We start from the raw sequence: 26,687 nt of genomic DNA, 5'->3' as shown, positions 1-26,687 counted from the left end.
AACCCTCCCCTAGCCTAACCCATAACCCTCCCATCTACTCCTACAGTCTAACCACTCCCCTCCCACAGCCTAACCCCTAACCTTCACCCCACAGTCTTACCCCTAACCCTCCCCTCCCACAGCCTGACCCATAACCCTCCCCTCCCACAGTCTAACTCCTAATCATTTCCTCCCACAACCTGACCCCTATCCTTCCCCTCCCACATCCTAACCCCTAACCCTTTCCTCACACAGCCTAACCCATACCCTCCCCTCCCACAGCCTAACCCCTATCCTTCCCCTCCCACAGCCTAACCCCTAACCCTCCCCTCCCACAGCCTAACCCCTATCCTTCTCCTCCCACAGCCTAACCCCTAACCCTTTCCTCCCACAGCCTAACCCCTAACATCCCCTTCCCTAACTTCTAACCCTCCCCTCCCAGCAAAATGTCAACATTTCACATTTTTCCATTGTAAAAATGTTATTATGTAGACATCATAACTGTTGATATTTTTGAGTTGACATTAATATTGTTGAATTTTGACGATCAACATGGTGACATATGCCCCTATGGAGAATGACCTGAAGCTCCTACAAAATTCTGCACATTGGTAAAACTTGCATGAACTGTGAGAACATGTAATAATAATAATAATAATAATAATAATAATAATAATAATAATAATAATAATAATAATAATAATGAGAAAGAAGATGCAAGAGAGAGAGAAAGAGATGAAGAGGAATACAGAAATGGGAAGGGGGAGAGGGAGGGTGAGAGAGAAAGACAGAGGGGGAGAGGGAGAAAGAGAGGGATATGAAAAGGGAGGGAGAGAGAGGAAGGAGGAAAGAGAGATGGAGATGAAGATGGAGGGAGAGAAAAGAAGGGAGAGAGGGACTGGGAGAGGGAGATAAAGAGGGATGGAGAGAGAGGAATGGGGAGGGGGAGATGAAGAGGGAGGGAGAGAGGCGAAGGGGGAGAGGGAAAGAGAGGGAGAAAGAGGGGGGAGAGAAGGAGATAATAAGGGAGGGAGAAAGGGGAGAGGGAGGGAGAGGAGGTAGAGGGGTAGAGAAAGGGGGGAATGGAGAGGGAGAGGGACAGAGAGAGAAGGAAATAGAGAGAGAGGGAGATGGTGAGAGAGAGGGAGAGAGAGATGAAGGGGGAGGGAGAGAGACGAAGGAGGAGAGGGAGGGAGAGAGGAGAGGGATAGGTAAATGAGGGAAGGGGGAGAGGGAGGGGGAGAAAGAGGTAGATGAAAATGGAGAGAGAAAGTGGAAGGGGGAGAGGGAGGGAGAGGGGGTAGAGGGAGGATGAGAGGGAGATGAAGAGGGAGTGAAAGGGGTGGAGAAAGGGGGAGAGAGGGGGAGAAGGAGAGAGAGAAGGAGATGGAGAGAGAGGGAGAAAAAGGAGGAGAGAGATGGAGATGAAAAATGAGGGAGAGAGGGGAAGGGGAAGAGGAAGGGAGAGAGGGGAAGGGGAGAGGAAGGGAGAGAGGGGAAGGGGAGAGGAAGGGAGAGAGGGTAAAGATAAGGCGGGAGAAAGAGGGAGATGAAGAGGGTGGAAGAAAGGGAAAAGGGGAAAGGGATGTAGAGAGGGGGAGAGTGAGTGAGAGAGATGACGAGGGAGGAGAGTGGTGGTGAGAGGGAGATGAAGATGGAGGGAGGGAAGTAATGGAAGAGAGGGAGAGAGGGAAAAAGAGGAGGAGAGATAGGGAGAAAGGGGGAGAGAGGCATAGATGACAATAGAGGGAAAAAGGGAAAGGGGTAGAGTGGGTAGAGGGAGGGTGAGATAGAGATAAAGAGGGAGGGAAAGGGGGAGAGGGAGGGAGAGAGGGACGGGAAGAGAAAAGGAGATGGAGAGTGCAAGAGAAAAAAAGGAGGAGAGAGGGGAAAGGGAAGAGGAAGGAAGAGAGGGGAATGGGAGAGGAAGGGAAGGAGGATAAAGATGAAGAGGGAGACAGATGGAAAAAGGGGAAGAGAGAGGGAGGAGGATAAGGGAGATGGAGGGAGATTGGTGGAGAGAGAGAGATGAGAGAAGGAAAGAGTGGAAGGGGGAGAAAGGGGAAGAGGGAGGGAGAGGGAGGGAGAGGGAAGGAAGGGGAGAGGGAGATGAAGAGAGAAGGAGAGAGTGGAAGGGGTAGAGGGAAAGAGAGGGAGAAAGAGGGGGAAAAAGAGGGAGATGAAAATGGAGTAAGAAAGGACAAGTGGGAGAAGGGAGAGAGAGAGAGGGAGAAAAAGGAGGAGAGAGGGAGAGAGATGAAGAGTGAGGGAGAGAGGGGAAGAGGAAGGCAAAGAGGGGAAGAGGAGAGGAAGGCAAAGAGGGGAAGAGGAGAGGAAGGAAGAGATGGTATAGATAAAGAAAAGGGAAAAGGGGAGAGGGAGGTAGAGAGAGGGAGAGTGAATGAGAAAGAACATGAGGAGGGAGAGGGGTGGAGAGAGGGAAAGGAGGAGAGGGAGGAAGATGAAGGAGGGAGAAAGGGGAAGGGGGAGAGGGATGGTGAGAGGGGGAGAGAGAGAGAGGGAGATGAAAGGGGAGGAAGAGAGGAATATTTAGTTAGTACTCTTGGGTCAAGCTCTGAAAAGCTTGATTCTCTAAGCCGTATAAATTACTGTAGACCCACAGTGCCCATGAAAAAAAATGAGGTTTAGAGTTTTAGGTGTTACTTAAATGAATGCAAGGCATGCATTATGTGAAATCTCCTACATTCATCCTTTAGTAAATTGCAGTGATACATTAGCTCTATGGAAACTATATAGACATGTAATTTGATAGTTACTAGCATATAACAATACATTTAGGATAATAATAGACTACCCGGAGTTGAAAATATTATGACAAAAAACACTATACTATACTAATACTATATTGTAGTATTGATATCAGCAATTAAATGAGAATGGTGTGGAAAACGTACGTTATTATGTAACAAACAAAAAGTACACATGAAGATATAACAGCACATTTCCTCCATAATAACCGGATCATAGATGTGAGGTGTTTAATGATGAGAACTATTGCTCCGAATGATGTCACAGACTGTTAGCTATGACTATGTCCCAGCACAGTTGGCAAATGAGCAAACAGTGAGTAATGTCAGCCTATTGGGCACCAATGTTCCTCTGATACAGTGGAGCAGTTTATGCTGGGCGGCTCTCCAATTTGATGGCTGGTTTATCTTGAGCCCATCAGTTCTCACCACTAGTACAAGTATCTGCTGCCTCTGATCTCCATATCTCTCTTTCTCAGTTGAGTGCTCCGCCATCATATTAGATTGAATTCTGAACAGCTCCTAATAATATAAACCTAATGCGTTTCGCCATTCAGGATGGCAGTTTCCTCAGATGATGGAAAAGTTCCAGTAATGATTAGGTATCAACTACAGTGATGCATCTGAGATGCTAAAGAATTTCTTGCCTTTCTTCTTTGATGATCATCATGTCAAACTCGTTCTTCATTTCTAGAACTATTAAAATGCATAATGTTACTATTTATACTTATTTTTATCATTTATTTTAACCTGACAAAGGAGCTTTATAAAACGCTTAGATTAGACACTGACAATTTGTATTTCATCTACATTAAAGTTCACCTAGATTATATTACTCCAAATCCACATAACCGTGCCAAGCACAATGTATCAATCAGAGTGTATCACTCAGATCCTGTCACTCAGATCCTGTCACTCAGATCCTGTCCCTCAGGTCCTGTCCCTCAGATCCTGTCACTCCACGCATGTCCCTCAGATCATGTCCCTCAGATCCTGTCACTCAGATCCTGTCACTCAGATCCTGTCACTCCACGCATGTCCCACAGATCATGCCACTCAGATCATGTCCCTCAGATCATGTCACTCAGATCCTGTCACTCAGATCCTGTCCCTCAGATCATATCCCTCAGATCATGTCCCTCAGATCCTGTCACTCAGATCCTGTCCCTCAGGTCATGTCCCTCTGGTCATGTCACTCAGATCATGTCCCTCATATCATGTCCTTCATATCCTGTCCCTCAGATCCTGTCCCTCAGATAATGTCACTCAGATCATGTCCCTCAGATCCTGTCACTCAGATTCTGTCCCTCAGGTCATGTCCCTCAGGTCATGTCACTCAGATAATGCCCTCATATCATGTCCTTCATATCCTGTCCCTCAGATCCTGTCCCTCAGATCCTGTCACTAAGATCCTGTCACTAAGAACATGTCACTCAAATCCTGTCCCTCAGATCCTGTCCCTGAGATCCTGTCCGTCAGATCATGTCACTCAAATCCTGTCACTAAGATTCTGTCACTCAGATAATGTCACTCAGATCCTGTCACTCAGATCATGTCACTCAGATCCTGTCATTCAGATCCTATCACTTTGAAAATGTCACTCAAATCCGGTCACTCAGATCCTGTCCCTCAGATCCTGTCACTCAGATCCTGTATGTAATGTATATGCACACTAGTATTAGGCACAATTTTAGGTAAGTCCTACAAATTATATACTGTAGAGCAACATTGGTTCATTTTTGGGGCGTGGGTCCCCCTGGATTGCTTTGGTTGATCTGTTTCAGGGCACCGCATTATAACACATTTTTCTTTTATAACACATTTTAACCCTTCACTGTTTGTTTATTATACATGTACTTCACTTTTTTATTTTCACTCTCTATATGCAGCTGTGGCTGCTCTTAACTATGGGCCTCATTCAGACCCACTCGCAAGCGGCTGTCCGCTCGCAAGTGGGTCGATGGTGTGCACTGCGCATGCGCACGACGGAGGGAGCTCCGTCGTGCGCATGCGCCAGACGCGGCGAGCGAAGGACTTTCCTTCGCTCGTTGTGTCTGATCAAAGGGGGCGTGCTGTTGATGTTGATTGACAGTACGCCCCCTTTGGTGGGCGTGCCGGGGGCGTGCCTGCCAGACGGAGGCGTTCCCAAGGGAACGCCTACCGTCAGAAGCCGGCCCCACTGACATCACTAGTGATGTCAGTGGGAGTGATTTTGGCTCTGATAGAGCCAAAATCACTCCAGGGCTTGCGGTCGAAAACCCCCACCACAGGCTTCTGCTCGCACTGGCGATGGTCGCGATGGTCAAGACCATCGCGACCATCATCCTGCACGCTCATATGTGCTGTGGGTGGTGACCCACAGCTATATGAGCGTCCAGGAAGACGCTCCATTTTTATGGAGGACGGCCCTCATTCAGAGCAGGCGCTCTGCTTAGAGCGTCCGGCTCTGAATGAGGGCCTATCTCTTTTACACTGCACTTTTCTTACTATGGCGGTGCCCTGGGGCGGCTTAGCTGGGATAGTTTGGGGGTGTCCTGCGCTCTGGATTTGAACCCTAGTATGTTAGGGACCTACCCTAAAGAGGTTACCTGTATATGGTGGGTAGGCCCATAACCTTGGCCAAGATTATGCTAAAAACCTCTATTGATTGCAAAACTTTATTGCATTTATATATTATCAATAATTTGGAGTTGTGCACCTGAGATTTGTCTGTTTCTGTGCCTCAGTTCATGTCACTCAGATCCTGTCGCTCAGATCCTGTCACTCAGATCCTGTCATTCAGATCATGTCACTCAGATCCTGTCACTCAGATCATGTCACTCAGATCCTGTCCCTCAGATCCTGTCACTCAGATCCTGTCACTCAGATTCTGTTATTCAGATCCTATCACTTTGAAAATGTCACTCAGATCCTGTCATTCAGATCATGTCATTCAGATCATGTCACTCAGATCCTGTCACTCAGATCATGTCACTCAGATCCTGTCCCTCAGTCCTGTCACTGAGATCCTGTCCCTCAGATTATGTCACTCTGATCCTGTCACTCTGATCCTGTCCCTCAGATCCTGTCCCTCAAATCCTGTCACTCAGATCCTGTCCACCAGATCCTGTCACTAAGAACCTATCACTCAAATCCTGCCACTCATATCATGTCACTCAAATGTCACATTGATCCTACCACTGAGAGAATGTCGCTCATTGCATGTTAGTCAGATTTTGTCCCCCAGATATCATCACTTAGATCCTGTCAATTAGATCTTGTCATTCAGATCATATCACTCAGAGGATGTCACTCATAGTATGTCACATTTCGATCTTGTCACTCAGAGCACGTCACTCAGATCCTGTCATTTAGAGAATGCCACTAAGATCATGTCCCTCTGATTATGTCATTCATAGTAATTTATGTAACTCAGGTCCTGTACCTGAGATTATGTCACACAGATTCTTTCACTGAGATCATGTCACACAGATCCTGTCACTCCACACGTCACACAGATCCTGTCGCTCCACACATGTCACACAGATCCTATCACTCAACACGTCACACAGATCCTGTCACTGAGATCATGTCACTCAGATTCTGTCATTGAGAACATGTCACACAGATCCTCACTTCACACGTCACACAGATCCAGTCACTGAGATCATGTCACACAGATCCTGTCACTCCACACATGTCACACAGATCAGGTCACTCCACACAAGTCACTGAGATCATGTCACACAGATCCTGTCACGCCACACATGTCACACAGATCCAGTCCCTCCACACATGTCACATGGATCCTTTCACTCCACACTTATCACACGGTCAGATCTTTTCACTCCACACATGTCACACGGATCCTGCACTCCACACATCACACAGATCTTTTTACTCCGCGCATGTCACACGGATCCTGCACTCCACACATGTCACACAGATCCTGTCACTACACACTTCACACAGATCTTTTCACTCCACACATTTCACTCATAGTATCTCACTCAGATTCTGTCACTCAGATAATGTCCCTCATATCCTGTCACTCCGATCCTGTCACGTGATATGTCACTCAAATAATTCATATCACTCAGATCCTGTCACTGAGATCATGTCAGTCCACACATGTCACTCAGATCCTGTCACTGAGATCATGTCACACAGATCCTGTCACTGAGATCCTGCCACACAGATCCTGTCACTGAGATCATGTCACTCAGATCCTGTCACTGAGATCATGTCACACAGATCCTGTCACTGAGATCCTGTCACACAGATCCTGTCACTGAGATCCTGTCACACAGATCCTGTCACTGAGATCCTGTCACACAGATCCTGTCACTGAGATCATGTCACTCAGATCCTGTCACTGAGATCCTGTCACACAGATCCTGTCACTGAGATCATGTCAATCAGATCCTGTCACTGAGATCATGTCACTGAGATCCTATCACTCGGATCCTGTCACTCAGATCATGTCACTCAGATCATGTCACTGAGATCCTGTCACTCAGATCATGTCACTGAGATCCTGTCACTCAGTCCCTCAGATCATGTCCCTCAGATCCTGTCACTCGAATCTTGTCACTCATATCATGTCACTCATATCATGTCACTCATATGTCACATAGATCCTATCACTTAGAGAACGTTGCTCATTGCATGTCACTCAGATCCTGTCACTCAGAGTAGGTAACTCATTTTATGTCACTCAGATCCTGTCACTCAAATAATGTCCATAAGATCATGTCATTCAGATCCTATCACTCAGAGGATGTCACTTATAGTATGTCACATTTCGATCTTGTCACTCAGAGCACGTCACTCAGATCCTGTCATTTAGGGCATGCCACTAAGATCATGTCACACGGATTCTTTCACTGAGATCATGTCACACAGATCCTGTCACTCCACACGTCACACAGATCCTGTCACTTAGATCATGTTACTCCACACATGTCAAACATATCCTGTCACTGGGATCATGTCACTCAGATCCTGTCACTGAGATCCTGTCACTGAGATCATGTCACACAGATCCTGTCACTAAGATCCTATCACTCAAATCCTGCCACTCATATCATGTCACTCATATGTCACATAGATCCTATCACTGAGAGAACGTTGCTCATTGCATGTCAGTCAGATTTTGTCCCCCAGATATCATCACTCAGATCCTGTCACTCAGAGCAGGTAACTCATTTTAAGTCACTAAGATCCTGTCACTAAAATCATATCAATTAGATCTTGTCATTCAGATCATATCACTCAGAGGATGTCACTTATAGTATGTCCCATTTCGATCTTGTCACTCAGAGCACGTCACTCAGATCCTGTCATTTAGGGCATGCCACTAAGATCATGTCACTCAGATTATGTCATCCATAGTAATTTATGTAACTCAGGTCCTGTACCTGAGCTTATGTCACACAGATTCTTTCACTGAGATCATGTCACACAGATCCTGTCACTCCACACGTCACACAGATCCTGTCGCTCCACACATGTCACACAGATCCTATCACTCAACACGTCACACAGATCCTGTCACTGAGATCATGTCACTCAGATTCTGTCATTGAGAACATGTCACACAGATCCTCACTTCACACGTCACACAGATCCAGTCACTGAGATCATGTCACACAGATCCTGTCACTCCACACATGTCACACAGATCAGGTCACTCCACACAAGTCACTGAGATCATGTCACACAGATCCTGTCACGCCACACATGTCACACAGATCCAGTCCCTCCACACATGTCACTCAGATTATGTCATCCATAGTAATTTATGTAACTCAGGTCCTGTACCTGAGATTATGTCACACAGATCCTGTCACTCCACACGTCACACAGAACCTGTCACTCAGATCATGTTACTCCACACATGTCACACAGATCCTGTCACTCCACATGTCACACAGATCCTGTCACTGAGATCATTTCCCTTAAATCATGTCCCTCAGATCCTGTCACTCGAATCTTGTCACTCATATTATGTCACTCCGATCCTGTCACTCATAGCATGTCACTCTGATCTTGTAACTCAGAGTATGACACTCTGATCATGTAACTCATAGTATGTCACTCATATTATGTCACTCTGATCATGTCACTCATATTATGTCACACATAGTATGTCACTCTGATCCTGTCACTCATATTATGTCACTCCTATCCTGTCACTCATAGCATGTCACTCTGATCCTGTCACTCATATTATGTCACTCTGATCATGTCACTCATATTATGTCACTCATAGTATGTCACTCTGATTATGTCACTCATATTATGTCACTCATAGTTTGTCACTCTGATCCTGTCACTCTTATCATGGCACTCAAATTATGTCACTCCGATCATATCACTCATATTATGTCACTCCGATCCTGTCACTCATATTATGTCACTCATAGCATCTCACTCTGATCATGTCACTCATAGTATGTCACTCATATTATGTCACTCATAGTATGTCACTCTGATTATGTCACTCATAGTATGTCACTCTGATCCTGTCACTCATATTATGTCACTCCTATCCTGTCACTCATAGCATGTCACTCTGATCCTGTCACTCATATTATGTCACTCTGATCATGTCACTCATATTATGTCACTCCTATCCTGTCACTCATAGCATGTCACTCTGATCCTGTCACTCATATTATGTCACTCTGATCATGTCAATCATATTATGTCACTCATTGCATGTCACTCTGATCATGTCACTCATATTATGTCACTCATAGCATGTCACTCTGATCATGTCACTCATATTATGTCACTCATAGTATGTCACTCTGATTATGTCACTCATATTATGTCACTCCGATCCTGTCACTCATAGCATGTCACTATGATCTTGTAACTCATAGTATGACACTCTGATCATGTATCTCATAGTATGTCACTCATATTATGTCACTCTGATAATGTCACTCATATTATGTCACTCATAGTATGTCACTCTGATCATGTCACTCATATTATGTCACTCTGATCATGTCACTCATATTATGTCACTCCGATCCTGTCACTCATAGCATGTCACTCTGATCATGTCACTCATAGTATGTCACTCTGATCATGTCACTCATAATAGGTCTGTCCGATCCTGAATCTCACATTATGTCGGTCAGATCATGTCACTAATAATATGTCACTCCGATCCTTACACTCATAGCATGTCACTCTGATCATGTCCCTCATATCATGTCACTCATATTATGTCACTCATATTATGTCACTTATAGTATGTCACTCTGATCATGTCACTCATATTATGTCACTCATATTATGTCACTCATATTATGTCACTTATAATATGTCACTCTGATCATGTCACTTATAGTATGTCACTCTGATCCTGTCACTCATATCATGTCACTCTGCTCATGTCACTCATAGTATGTCACTCATATTATGTCACTCTGATCATGTCACTCATATTATGTCACTCATATTATGTCACTCATAGTATGTCACTCTGATTATGTCACTCATATTATGTCACTCATAGTTTGTCACTCTGATCCTGTCACTCTTATCATGGCACTCAAATTATGTCACTCCGATCAAATCACTCATATTATGTCACTCCGATCCTGTCACTCATATTATGTCACTCATAGCATCTCACTCTGATCATGTCACTCATAGTATGTCACTCATATTATGTCACTCATAGTATGTCACTCTGATTATGTCACTCATAGTATGTCACTCTGATCCTGTCACTCATATTATGTCACTCCTATCCTGTCACTCATAGCATGTCACTCTGATCCTGTCACTCATATTATGTCACTCTGATCATGTCACTCATATTATGTCACTCTGATCATGTCACTCATAGTATGTCACTCCGATCCTGTCACTCATAGCATGTCACTCTGATCATGTCACTCATTTTATGTCACTCACAGTATGTCACTCTGATCATGTCAATCATATTATGTCACTCATAGCATGTCACTCTGATCATGTCACTCATATTATGTCACTCTGATCATGTCACCCATATTATGTCACTCCGATCCTGTCACTCATAGCTTGTCACTCTGATCATGTCACTCATATTATGTCACTCATAGTATGTCACTCTGATCATGTCAATCATTTTATGTCACTCTAATCATGTCACTCATATTATGTCACTCATATCCTGTCACACATAGCATGTCACTCTGATCATATCACTCATATTATGTCACTCATAGTATGTCACTCTGATCTTGTCAATCATATTATGTCACTCATAGCATGTCACTCTGATCATGTCACTCATATTATGTCACTCATAGTATGTCACTCTGATTATGTCACTCATATTATGTCACTCCGATCCTGTCACTCATAGCATGTCACTATGATCTTGTAACTCATAGTATGACACTCTGATCATGTAACTCATAGTATGTCACTCATATTATGTCACTCTGATAATGTCACTCATATTATGTCACTCATAGTATGTCACTCTGATCATGTCACTCATATTATGTCACTCTGATCATGTCACTCATATTATGTCACTCCGATCCTGTCACTCATAGCATGTCACTCTGATCATGTCACTCATAGTATGTCACTCTGATCATGTCACTCATAGTAGGTCTGTCCGATCCTGAATCTCACATTATGTCGGTCAGATCATGTCACTAATAATATGTCACTCCGATCCTTACACTCATAGCATGTCACTCTGATCATGTCACTCATATCATGTCACTCATATTATATCACTCATATTATGTCACTTATAGTATGTCACTCTGATCATGTCACTCATATTATGTCACTCATATTATGTCACTCATATTATGTCACTTATAATATGTCACTCTGATCATGTCACTTATAGTATGTCACTCTGATCCTGTCACTCATATCATGTCACTCTGCTCATGTCACTCATAGTATGTCACTCATATTATGTCACTCTGATCATGTCACTCATATTATGTCACTCATATTATGTCACTCATAGTATGTCACTCTGATTATGTCACTCATATTATGTCACTCATAGTTTGTCACTCTGATCCTGTCACTCTTATCATGGCACTCAAATTATGTCACTCCGATCAAATCACTCATATTATGTCACTCCGATCCTGTCACTCATATTATGTCACTCATAGCATCTCACTCTGATCATGTCACTCATAGTATGTCACTCATATTATGTCACTCATAGTATGTCACTCTGATTATGTCACTCATAGTATGTCACTCTGATCCTGTCACTCATATTATGTCACTCCTATCCTGTCACTCATAGCATGTCACTCTGATCCTGTCACTCATATTATGTCACTCTGATCATGTCACTCATATTATGTCACTCTGATCATGTCACTCATAGTATGTCACTCCGATCCTGTCACTCATAGCATGTCACTCTGATCATGTCACTCAAATGTCACATTGATCCTACCACTGAGAGAATGTCGCTCATTGCATGTTAGTCAGATTTTGTCCCCCAGATATCATCACTTAGATCCTGTCAATTAGATCTTGTCATTCAGATCATATCACTCAGAGGATGTCACTCATAGTATGTCACATTTCGATCTTGTCACTCAGAGCACGTCACTCAGATCCTGTCATTTAGAGAATGCCACTAAGATCATGTCCCTCTGATTATGTCATTCATAGTAATTTATGTAACTCAGGTCCTGTACCTGAGATTATGTCACACAGATTCTTTCACTGAGATCATGTCACACAGATCCTGTCACTCCACACGTCTCACAGATCCTGTCGCTCCACACATGTCACACAGATCCTATCACTCAACACGTCACACAGATCCTGTCACTGAGATCATGTCACTCAGATTCTGTCATTGAGAACATGTCACACAGATCCTCACTTCACACGTCACACAGATCCAGTCACTGAGATCATGTCACACAGATCCTGTCACTCCACACATGTCACACAGATCAGGTCACTCCACACAAGTCACTGAGATCATGTCACACAGATCCTGTCACGCCACACATGTCACACAGATCCAGTCCCTCCACACATGTCACATGGATCCTTTCACTCCACACTTATCACACGGTCAGATCTTTTCACTCCACACATGTCACACGGATCCTGCACTCCACACATCACACAGATCTTTTTACTCCGCGCATGTCACACGGATCCTGCACTCCACACATGTCACACAGATCCTGTCACTACACACTTCACACAGATCTTTTCACTCCACACATTTCACTCATAGTATCTCACTCAGATTCTGTCACTCAGATAATGTCCCTCATATCCTGTCACTCCGATCCTGTCACGTGATATGTCACTCAAATAATTCATATCACTCAGATCCTGTCACTGAGATCATGTCAGTCCACACATGTCACTCAGATCCTGTCACTGAGATCATGTCACACAGATCCTGTCACTGAGATCCTGCCACACAGATCCTGTCACTGAGATCATGTCACTCAGATCCTGTCACTGAGATCATGTCACACAGATCCTGTCACTGAGATCCTGTCACACAGATCCTGTCACTGAGATCCTGTCACACAGATCCTGTCACTGAGATCCTGTCACACAGATCCTGTCACTGAGATCATGTCACTCAGATCCTGTCACTGAGATCCTGTCACACAGATCCTGTCACTGAGATCATGTCAATCAGATCCTGTCACTGAGATCATGTCACTGAGATCCTATCACTCGGATCCTGTCACTCAGATCATGTCACTCAGATCATGTCACTGAGATCCTGTCACTCAGATCATGTCACTGAGATCCTGTCACTCAGTCCCTCAGATCATGTCCCTCAGATCCTGTCACTCGAATCTTGTCACTCATATCATGTCACTCATATCATGTCACTCATATGTCACATAGATCCTATCACTTAGAGAACGTTGCTCATTGCATGTCACTCAGATCCTGTCACTCAGAGTAGGTAACTCATTTTATGTCACTCAGATCCTGTCACTCAAATAATGTCCATAAGATCATGTCATTCAGATCCTATCACTCAGAGGATGTCACTTATAGTATGTCACATTTCGATCTTGTCACTCAGAGCACGTCACTCAGATCCTGTCATTTAGGGCATGCCACTAAGATCATGTCACACGGATTCTTTCACTGAGATCATGTCACACAGATCCTGTCACTCCACACGTCACACAGATCCTGTCACTTAGATCATGTTACTCCACACATGTCAAACATATCCTGTCACTGGGATCATGTCACTCAGATCCTGTCACTGAGATCCTGTCACTGAGATCATGTCACACAGATCCTGTCACTAAGATCCTATCACTCAAATCCTGCCACTCATATCATGTCACTCATATGTCACATAGATCCTATCACTGAGAGAACGTTGCTCATTGCATGTCAGTCAGATTTTGTCCCCCAGATATCATCACTCAGATCCTGTCACTCAGAGCAGGTAACTCATTTTAAGTCACTAAGATCCTGTCACTAAAATCATATCAATTAGATCTTGTCATTCAGATCATATCACTCAGAGGATGTCACTTATAGTATGTCCCATTTCGATCTTGTCACTCAGAGCACGTCACTCAGATCCTGTCATTTAGGGCATGCCACTAAGATCATGTCACTCAGATTATGTCATCCATAGTAATTTATGTAACTCAGGTCCTGTACCTGAGTTTATGTCACACAGATTCTTTCACTGAGATCATGTCACACAGATCCTGTCACTCCACACGTCACACAGATCCTGTCGCTCCACACATGTCACACAGATCCTATCACTCAACACGTCACACAGATCCTGTCACTGAGATCATGTCACTCAGATTCTGTCATTGAGAACATGTCACACAGATCCTCACTTCACACGTCACACAGATCCAGTCACTGAGATCATGTCACACAGATCCTGTCACTCCACACATGTCACACAGATCAGGTCACTCCACACAAGTCACTGAGATCATGTCACACAGATCCTGTCACGCCACACATGTCACACAGATCCAGTCCCTCCACACATGTCACTCAGATTATGTCATCCATAGTAATTTATGTAACTCAGGTCCTGTACCTGAGATTATGTCACACAGATCCTGTCACTCCACACGTCACACAGAACCTGTCACTCAGATCATGTTACTCCACACATGTCACACAGATCCTGTCACTCCACATGTCACACAGATCCTGTCACTGAGATCATTTCCCTTAAATCATGTCCCTCAGATCCTGTCACTCGAATCTTGTCACTCATATTATGTCACTCCGATCCTGTCACTCATAGCATGTCACTCTGATCTTGTAACTCAGAGTATGACACTCTGATCATGTAACTCATAGTATGTCACTCATATTATGTCACTCTGATCATGTCACTCATATTATGTCACACATAGTATGTCACTCTGATCCTGTCACTCATATTATGTCACTCCTATCCTGTCACTCATAGCATGTCACTCTGATCCTGTCACTCATATTATGTCACTCTGATCATGTCACTCATATTATGTCACTCATAGTATGTCACTCTGATTATGTCACTCATATTATGTCACTCATAGTTTGTCACTCTGATCCTGTCACTCTTATCATGGCACTCAAATTATGTCACTCCGATCATATCACTCATATTATGTCACTCCGATCCTGTCACTCATATTATGTCACTCATAGCATCTCACTCTGATCATGTCACTCATAGTATGTCACTCATATTATGTCACTCATAGTATGTCACTCTGATTATGTCACTCATAGTATGTCACTCTGATCCTGTCACTCATATTATGTCACTCCTATCCTGTCACTCATAGCATGTCACTCTGATCCTGTCACTCATATTATGTCACTCTGATCATGTCACTCATATTATGTCACTCCTATCCTGTCACTCATAGCATGTCACTCTGATCCTGTCACTCATATTATGTCACTCTGATCATGTCAATCATATTATGTCACTCATTGCATGTCACTCTGATCATGTCACTCATATTATGTCACTCATAGCATGTCACTCTGATCATGTCACTCATATTATGTCACTCATAGTATGTCACTCTGATTATGTCACTCATATTATGTCACTCCGATCCTGTCACTCATAGCATGTCACTATGATCTTGTAACTCATAGTATGACACTCTGATCATGTATCTCATAGTATGTCACTCATATTATGTCACTCTGATAATGTCACTCATATTATGTCACTCATAGTATGTCACTCTGATCATGTCACTCATATTATGTCACTCTGATCATGTCACTCATATTATGTCACTCCGATCCTGTCACTCATAGCATGTCACTCTGATCATGTCACTCATAGTATGTCACTCTGATCATGTCACTCATAATAGGTCTGTCCGATCCTGAATCTCACATTATGTCGGTCAGATCATGTCACTAATAATATGTCACTCCGATCCTTACACTCATAGCATGTCACTCTGATCATGTCCCTCATATCATGTCACTCATATTATGTCACTCATATTATGTCACTTATAGTATGTCACTCTGATCATGTCACTCATATTATGTCACTCATATTATGTCACTCATATTATGTCACTTATAATATGTCACTCTGATCATGTCACTTATAGTATGTCACTCTGATCCTGTCACTCATATCATGTCACTCTGCTCATGTCACTCATAGTATGTCACTCATATTATGTCACTCTGATCATGTCACTCATATTATGTCACTCATATTATGTCACTCATAGTATGTCACTCTGATTATGTCACTCATATTATGTCACTCATAGTTTGTCACTCATAGTTTGTCACTCTGATCCTGTCACTCTTATCATGGCACTCAAATTATGTCACTCCGATCAAATCACTCATATTATGTCACTCCGATCCTGTCACTCATATTATGTCACTCATAGCATCTCACTCTGATCATGTCACTCATAGTATGTCACTCATATTATGTCACTCATAGTATGTCACTCTGATTATGTCACTCATAGTATGTCACTCTGATCCTGTCACTCATATTATGTCACTCCTATCCTGTCACTCATAGCATGTCACTCTGATCCTGTCACTCATATTATGTCACTCTGATCATGTCACTCATATTATGTCACTCTGATCATGTCACTCATAGTATGTCACTCCGATCCTGTCACTCATAGCATGTCACTCTGATCATGTCACTCATTTTATGTCACTCACAGTATGTCACTCTGATCATGTCAATCATATTATGTCACTCATAGCATGTCACTCTGATCATGTCACTCATATTATGTCACTCTGATCATGTCACCCATATTATGTCACTCCGATCCTGTCACTCATAGCTTGTCACTCTGATCATGTCACTCATATTATGTCACTCATAGTATGTCACTCTGATCATGTCAATCATTTTATGTCACTCTAATCATGTCACTCATATTATGTCACTCATATCCTGTCACACATAGCATGTCACTCTGATCATATCACTCATATTATGTCACTCATAGTATGTCACTCTGATCTTGTCAATCATATTATGTCACTCATAGCATGTCACTCTGATCATGTCACTCATATTATGTCACTCATAGTATGTCACTCTGATTATGTCACTCATATTATGTCACTCCGATCCTGTCACTCATAGCATGTCACTATGATCTTGTAACTCATAGTATGACACTCTGATCATGTAACTCATAGTATGTCACTCATATTATGTCACTCTGATAATGTCACTCATATTATGTCACTCATAGTATGTCACTCTGATCATGTCACTCATATTATGTCACTCTGATCATGTCACTCATATTATGTCACTCCGATCCTGTCACTCATAGCATGTCACTCTGATCATGTCACTCATAGTATGTCACTCTGATCATGTCACTCATAGTAGGTCTGTCCGATCCTGAATCTCACATTATGTCGGTCAGATCATGTCACTAATAATATGTCACTCCGATCCTTACACTCATAGCATGTCACTCTGATCATGTCACTCATATCATGTCACTCATATTATATCACTCATATTATGTCACTTATAGTATGTCACTCTGATCATGTCACTCATATTATGTCACTCATATTATGTCACTCATATTATGTCACTTATAATATGTCACTCTGATCATGTCACTTATAGTATGTCACTCTGATCCTGTCACTCATATCATGTCACTCTGCTCATGTCACTCATAGTATGTCACTCATATTATGTCACTCTGATCATGTCACTCATATTATGTCACTCATATTATGTCACTCATAGTATGTCACTCTGATTATGTCACTCATATTATGTCACTCATAGTTTGTCACTCTGATCCTGTCACTCTTATCATGGCACTCAAATTATGTCACTCCGATCAAATCACTCATATTATGTCACTCCGATCCTGTCACTCATATTATGTCACTCATAGCATCTCACTCTGATCATGTCACTCATAGTATGTCACTCATATTATGTCACTCATAGTATGTCACTCTGATTATGTCACTCATAGTATGTCACTCTGATCCTGTCACTCATATTATGTCACTCCTATCCTGTCACTCATAGCATGTCACTCTGATCCTGTCACTCATATTATGTCACTCTGATCATGTCACTCATATTATGTCACTCTGATCATGTCACTCATAGTATGTCACTCCGATCCTGTCACTCATAGCATGTCACTCTGATCATGTCACTCAAATGTCACATTGATCCTACCACTGAGAGAATGTCGCTCATTGCATGTTAGTCAGATTTTGTCCCCCAGATATCATCACTTAGATCCTGTCAATTAGATCTTGTCATTCAGATCATATCACTCAGAGGATGTCACTCATAGTATGTCACATTTCGATCTTGTCACTCAGAGCACGTCACTCAGATCCTGTCATTTAGAGAATGCCACTAAGATCATGTCCCTCTGATTATGTCATTCATAGTAATTTATGTAACTCAGGTCCTGTACCTGAGATTATGTCACACAGATTCTTTCACTGAGATCATGTCACACAGATCCTGTCACTCCACACGTCACACAGATCCTGTCGCTCCACACATGTCACACAGATCCTATCACTCAACACGTCACACAGATCCTGTCACTGAGATCATGTCACTCAGATTCTGTCATTGAGAACATGTCACACAGATCCTCACTTCACACGTCACACAGATCCAGTCACTGAGATCATGTCACACAGATCCTGTCACTCCACACATGTCACACAGATCAGGTCACTCCACACAAGTCACTGAGATCATGTCACACAGATCCTGTCACGCCACACATGTCACACAGATCCAGTCCCTCCACACATGTCACTCAGATTATGTCATCCATAGTAATTTATGTAACTCAGGTCCTGTACCTGAGATTATGTCACACAGATCCTGTCACTCCAAACGTCACACAGAACCTGTCACTCAGATCATGTTACTCCACACATGTCACACAGATCCTGTCACTCCACATGTCACACAGATCCTGTCACTGAGATCATTTCCCTTAAATCATGTCCCTCAGATCCTGTCACTCGAATCTTGTCACTCATATTATGTCACTCCGATCCTGTCACTCATAGCATGTCACTCTGATCTTGTAACTCAGAGTATGACACTCTGATCATGTAACTCATAGTATGTCACTCATATTATGTCACTCTGATCATGTCACTCATATTATGTCACACATAGTATGTCACTCTGATCATGTCACTCATATTATGTCACTCTGATCATGTCACTCATATTATGTCACTCCGATCCTGTCACTCATAGCATGTCACTCTGATCATGTCACTCATAGTATGTCACTCTGATCATGTCACTCGTAGTAGGTCTGTCCGATCCTGAATCTCACATTATGTTGGTCAGATCATGTCACTAATAATATGTCACTCCGATCCTTTCACTCAGAGCATGTCACTCTGATCATGTCACTCATATCATGTCACTCATATTATGTCACTCATATTATGTCACTTATAGTATGTCACTTTGATCATGTCACTCATATTATGTCACTCATATTATGTCACTCATATTATGTCACTCAGATCATGTCACTTATAGTATGTCACTCATATTATGTCACTCCGATCCTGTCACTCATATCATGTCACTCTGCTCATGTCACTCATATTATGTCACTCATAGTATGTCACTCTGATCATGTCACTCATATTATGTCACTCATAGTTTGTCACTCTGATCCTGTCACTCTTATCATGTCACTCATTTTATGTCACTCACAGTATGTCACTCTGATCATGTAAATCATATTATGTCACTCATAGCATGTCACTCTGATCATGTCACTCATATTATGTCACTCTGATCATGTCACCCATATTATGTCACTCCGATCCTGTCACTCATAGCATGTCACTCTGATCATGTCACTCATATTATGTCACTCAGAGTATGTCACTCTGATCATGTCAATCATATTACGTCACTCTGATCATGTCACTCATATTATGTCACTCCGATCCTGTCACTCATAGCATGTCACTCTGATCATGTCACTCATATTATGTCACTTATAGTATGTCATTGTGATCATGTCAATCATATTATGTCACTCATAGCATGTCACTCTGATCATGTCACTCATATTATGTCACTCATAGTATGTCACTCTGATCATGTCAATCATATTATGTCACTCCGATCCTGTCACTCATAGCATGTCACTCTGATCATGTCACTCATATTATGTCACTCATAGTATGTCACTCTGATCATGTCACTCATATTATGTCACTCCTATCCTGTCACTCATAGCATGTCACTCTGATCTTGTAACTCATAGTATGACACTCTGATCATGTAACTCATAGTATGTCACTCATATTATGTCACTCTGATCATGTCACTCATATTATGTCACTCATAGTATGTCACTCTGATCATGTCAATCATATTATGTCACTCCGATCCTGTCACTCATAGCATGTCACTCTGATCATGTCACTCATATTATGTCACTCATAGTATGTCACTCTGATCATGTCACTCATATTATGTCACTCCGATCCTGTCACTCATAGCATGTCACTCTGATCCTGAATCTCACATTATTTCGGTCAGATCATGTCACTAATAATATGTCACTCCGATCCTTTCACTCATAGCATGTCACTCTGATCATGTCACTCATAATATGTCACTTATAGTATGTCACTCTGATTAAGTCACTCATTACATGTCACTCTGATCATGTCACTCTATTATGTCACTCCGATCCTGTCACTCATAGCATGTCACTCTGATCATGTCACTCATATTATGTCACTCATAGTATGTCACTCTGATTATGTCAATCATATTATGTCACTCATAGCATGTCACTCCTAGTATGTCACTCTGATCATGTCACTAATAATATGTCATTCTGATCATGTCACTCATAGTATATCACTCCGATCCTTTCACTCTGATCATGTTATTCTTATTATTTCACTCCGATCATGTCACTCATAGTATGTCACTCCGATCATGTCACTCATAGTATGTCACTCCGATCCTGTCACTCTGATCATGTCACTAATATTACGTCACTCCGATCCTTTTACTCTGATCATGTCACTCCTATTATGTCACTCTGATCATGTTATTCATATTATTTCACTCTGATCATGTCACTCATAGTATGTCACTCCGATCATGTCACTCTGATCATGTCACTCATATTATGTCACTCTGATCATGTCACTCATATTATGTTACTCATATTATGTTACTCTGATCATGTCACTTATAGTATGTCACACTGATCATGTCACTCATATTATGTCACTCATAGTATGTCACTTATAGTATGTCACTCTGATCATGTCACTCATATTATGTCACTCTGATCATGTCACGCTGATTATGTCACTCATAGTATGTCACTCTGATCATGTCACTATTATTATGTCACTCTGATCATGTCACTCATATTATGTCACTCTGATCATGTCACTCATATTATTTCACTCATAGTATGTCACTTATAGTATGTCACTCTGATCATGTCACTCATATTTTGTCACTCATATTATGTCACTCATAGTATGTCACTTATAGTATGTCACTCTGATCATGTCACTTATATTATGTCACACTGATCATGTCACTTATAGTATGTCACTCCGATCCTGTCACTCATAACATGTCACTCTGATCATGTCACTCATATTATGTCACTCATAGTATGTCACTCTGATCATGTCACTCATAGTATGTCACTTATAGTATGTCACTCCGATCCTGTCACTCATAACATGTCACTCTGATCATGTCACTCATATTATGTCACTCATAGTATGTCACTCTGATCTTGTCACTCATATTATGTTACTCCGATCCTGTCACTCATATTATGTCACTCATAATATGTCACTCTGATCATGTCACTCTGATCATGTCACTCATAGTATGCCACTTATAGTATGTCACTCCGATCCTGTCACTCATAACATGTCACTCTGATCATGTCACTCATATTATGTCACTCATAGTATGTCACTCTGATCATGTCACTCTGATCATGTCACTCATAGTATGTCACTTACAGTATGTCACTCCGATCCTGTCACTCATAACATGTCACTCTGATCATGTCACTCATATTATTTCTCTCCAATCATGTCACTCATAGTATGTCACTCATAGTATGTCACTCTGATCCTGTCACTCATATTATGTTACTCCGATCCTGTCACTCATAATATGTCACTCATAGTATGTCACTCTGATCATGTCACTCATAGTATGTCACTCCGATCATGTAACTCATTGTATGTCACTCAGATCATGTCACACATAGTATGTCACTCCGATCATGTAACTCATTGTATGTCACCAAGATCATGTCACTCCTAGTATGTCACTCTGATCATGTAACTCATATTATGTCACTCTGATCAGGTCACTCATATTATGTCACTCCGATCCTGTCACACATAGCATGTCACTCATAGTATGTCACTCTGATCATGTCACTCATAGCATGTCACTCATAGTATGTCACTCTGATCATGTCACTCTGATCATGTCACTCCTATTATGTCACTCTGATCATGTCACTCCTATTATGTCACTCCGATCATGTCACTCATATTATGTCACTCATCGTATGTCACTCCGATCATGTAACTCATTGTATGTCACCAAGATCATGTCACTCCTAGCATGTCACTCTGATCATGTAACTAATATTATGTCACTCTGATCATGTCACTCATATTATGTCACTCTGATCATGTCACTCATTTTATGTCACTAAGATCATGTCACGCATAGTATGACACTCCAATCATGTCACTCGTAGGATGTCACTCATAGCATGTCACTCATATTATGTCTCTCTGATCATGTCACTTATAGTATGTCACTCTGATCCTGTCACTCATATTATGTCTCTCTGATCATGTCACTCATAGTATGCCTGTCCGATCCTGAATCTCTCAGTATGTCGGTCTGATCATGTCACTAATAATATGTCACTCCGATCCTTTCACTCATAGCAAGTCACTCTGATCATGTCACTCATATTATGTCACTCATAGTATGTCACTCTGATCATGTCAATCATATTATGTCACTCATAGCTTGTAACTCTGATCATGTCACTCATATTATGTCACTCATAGTATGTCACTCTGATCATGTCAATCATATTATGTCACTCATTGCATGTCACTCTGATCATGTCACTCATATTATGTCACTCATAGCATGTCACTCTGATCATGTCACTCATATTATGTCACTCATAGTATGTCACTCTGATTATGTCACTCATATTATGTCACTCCGATCCTGTCACTCATAGCATGTCACTATGATCTTGTAACTCATAGTATGACACTCTGATCATGTAACTCATAGTATGTCACTCATATTATGTCACTCTGATAATGTCACTCATATTATGTCACTCATAGTATGTCACTCTGATCATGTCACTCATATTATGTCACTCTGATCATGTCACTCATATTATGTCACTCCGATCCTGTCACTCATAGCATGTCACTCTGATCATGTCACTCATAGTATGTCACTCTGATCATGTCACTCATAGTAGGTCTGTCCGATCCTGAATCTCACATTATGTCGGTCAGATCATGTCACTAATAATATGTCACTCCGATCCTTACACTCATAGCATGTCACTCTGATCATGTCACTCATATCATGTCACTCATATTATGTCACTCATATTATGTCACTTATAGTATGTCACTCTGATCATGTCACTCATATTATGTCACTCATATTATGTCACTCATATTATGTCACTTATAATATGTCACTCTGATCATGTCACTTATAGTATGTCACTCTGATCCTGTCACTCATATCATGTCACTCTGCTCATGTCACTCATAGTATGCCACTCATATTATGTCACTCTGATCATGTCACTCATATTATGTCACTCATATTATGTCACTCATAGTATGTCACTCTGATTATGTCACTCATATTATGTCACTCATAGTTTGTCACTCTGATCCTGTCACTCTTATCATGGCACTCAAATTATGTCACTCCGATCATATCACTCATATTATGTCACTCCGATCCTGTCACTCATATTATGTCACTCATAGCATCTCACTCTGATCATGTCACTCATAGTATGTCACTCATATTATGTCACTCATAGTATGTCACTCTGATTATGTCACTCATAGTATGTCACTCTGATCCTGTCACTCATATTATGTCACTCCTATCCTGTCACTCATAGCATGTCACTCTGATCCTGTCACTCATATTATGTCACTCTGATCATGTCACTCATATTATGTCACTCCTATCCTGTCACTCATAGCATGTCACTCTGATCCTGTCACTCATATTATGTCACTCTGATCATGTCAATCATATTATGTCACTCATTGCATGTCACTCTGATCATGTCACTCATATTATGTCACTCATAGCATGTCACTCTGATCATGTCACTCATATTATGTCACTCATAGTATGTCACTCTGATTATGTCACTCATATTATGTCACTCCGATCCTGTCACTCATAGCATGTCACTATGATCTTGTAACTCATAGTATGACACTCTGATCATGTAACTCATAGTATGTCACTCATATTATGTCACTCTGATAATGTCACTCATATTATGTCACTCATAGTATGTCACTCTGATCATGTCACTCATATTATGTCACTCTGATCATGTCACTCATATTATGTCACTCCGATCCTGTCACTCATAGCATGTCACTCTGATCATGTCACTCATAGTATGTCACTCTGATCATGTCACTCATAGTAGGTCTGTCCGATCCTGAATCTCACATTATGTCGGTCAGATCATGTCACTAATAATATGTCACTCCGATCCTTACACTCATAGCATGTCACTCTGATCATGTCACTCATATCATGTCACTCATATTATGTCACTCATATTATGTCACTTATAGTATGTCACTCTGATCATGTCACTCATATTATGTCACTCATATTATGTCACTCATATTATGTCACTTATAATATGTCACTCTGATCATGTCACTTATAGTATGTCACTCTGATCCTGTCACTCATATCATGTCACTCTGCTCATGTCACTCATAGTATGTCACTCATATTATGTCACTCTGATCATGTCACTCATATTATGTCACTCATATTATGTCACTCATAGTATGTCACTCTGATTATGTCACTCATATTATGTCACTCATAGTTTGTCACTCTGATCCTGTCACTCTTATCATGGCACTCAAATTATGTCACTCCGATCAAATCACTCATATTATGTCACTCCGATCCTGTCACTCATATTATGTCACTCATAGCATCTCACTCTGATCATGTCACTCATAGTATGTCACTCATATTATGTCACTCATAGTATGTCACTCTGATTATGTCACTCATAGTATGTCACTCTGATCCTGTCACTCATATCATGTCACTCTGCTCATGTCACTCATAGTATGTCACTCATATTATGTCACTCTGATCATGTCACTCATATTATGTCACTCATATTATGTCACTCATAGTATGTCACTCTGATTATGTCACTCATATTATGTCACTCATAGTTTGTCACTCTGATCCTGTCACTCTTATCATGGCACTCAAATTATGTCACTCCGATCAAATCACTCATATTATGTCACTCCGATCCTGTCACTCATATTATGTCACTCATAGCATCTCACTCTGATCATGTCACTCATAGTATGTCACTCATATTATGTCACTCATAGTATGTCACTCTGATTATGTCACTCATAGTATGTCACTCTGATCCTGTCACTCATATTATGTCACTCCTATCCTGTCACTCATAGCATGTCACTCTGATCCTGTCACTCATATTATGTCACTCTGATCATGTCACTCATATTATGTCACTCTGATCATGTCACTCATAGTATGTCACTCCGATCCTGTCACTCATAGCATGTCACTCTGATCATGTCACTCAAATGTCACATTGATCCTACCACTGAGAGAATGTCGCTCATTGCATGTTAGTCAGATTTTGTCCCCCAGATATCATCACTTAGATCCTGTCAATTAGATCTTGTCATTCAGATCATATCACTCAGAGGATGTCACTCATAGTATGTCACATTTCGATCTTGTCACTCAGAGCACGTCACTCAGATCCTGTCATTTAGAGAATGCCACTAAGATCATTTCCCTCTGATTATGTCATTCATAGTAATTTATGTAACTCAGGTCCTGTACCTGAGATTATGTCACACAGATTCTTTCACTGAGATCATGTCACACAGATCCTGTCACTCCACACGTCACACAGATCCTGTCGCTCCACACATGTCACACAGATCCTATCACTCAACACGTCACACAGATCCTGTCACTGAGATCATGTCACTCAGATTCTGTCATTGAGAACATGTCACACAGATCCTCACTTCACACGTCACACAGATCCAGTCACTGAGATC

General features: G+C 41.7%; 1 protein-coding gene across 1 annotated transcript in view; it reads right to left on the bottom strand.

The window, feature by feature from the left end:
• Positions 1-2,580: 2,580 nt before the first annotated feature.
• Positions 2,581-26,687, bottom strand: part of LOC148473304 (uncharacterized) — a 119,451-nt gene continuing 95,344 nt past the window's right edge. Inside the window, exon 4 of the mRNA XM_088459828.1 lies at positions 2,581-3,443. Within this exon, the coding sequence (XP_088315954.1) occupies positions 3,379-3,443 (65 nt within the window). The 3' untranslated portion in view covers positions 2,581-3,378. The remainder of the gene's footprint in view (positions 3,444-26,687) is intronic.

The sequence above is a fragment of the Taudactylus pleione genome, unplaced genomic scaffold, assembly GCF_031769625.1.
Source record: "Taudactylus pleione unplaced genomic scaffold, aTauple2 ptg000937l, whole genome shotgun sequence".
Classification (NCBI taxonomy): domain Eukaryota; kingdom Metazoa; phylum Chordata; class Amphibia; order Anura; family Myobatrachidae; genus Taudactylus; species Taudactylus pleione.
Note: the sequence above shows the minus strand (reverse complement) of the source record. Positions and strands in the feature narration are given on the sequence as shown.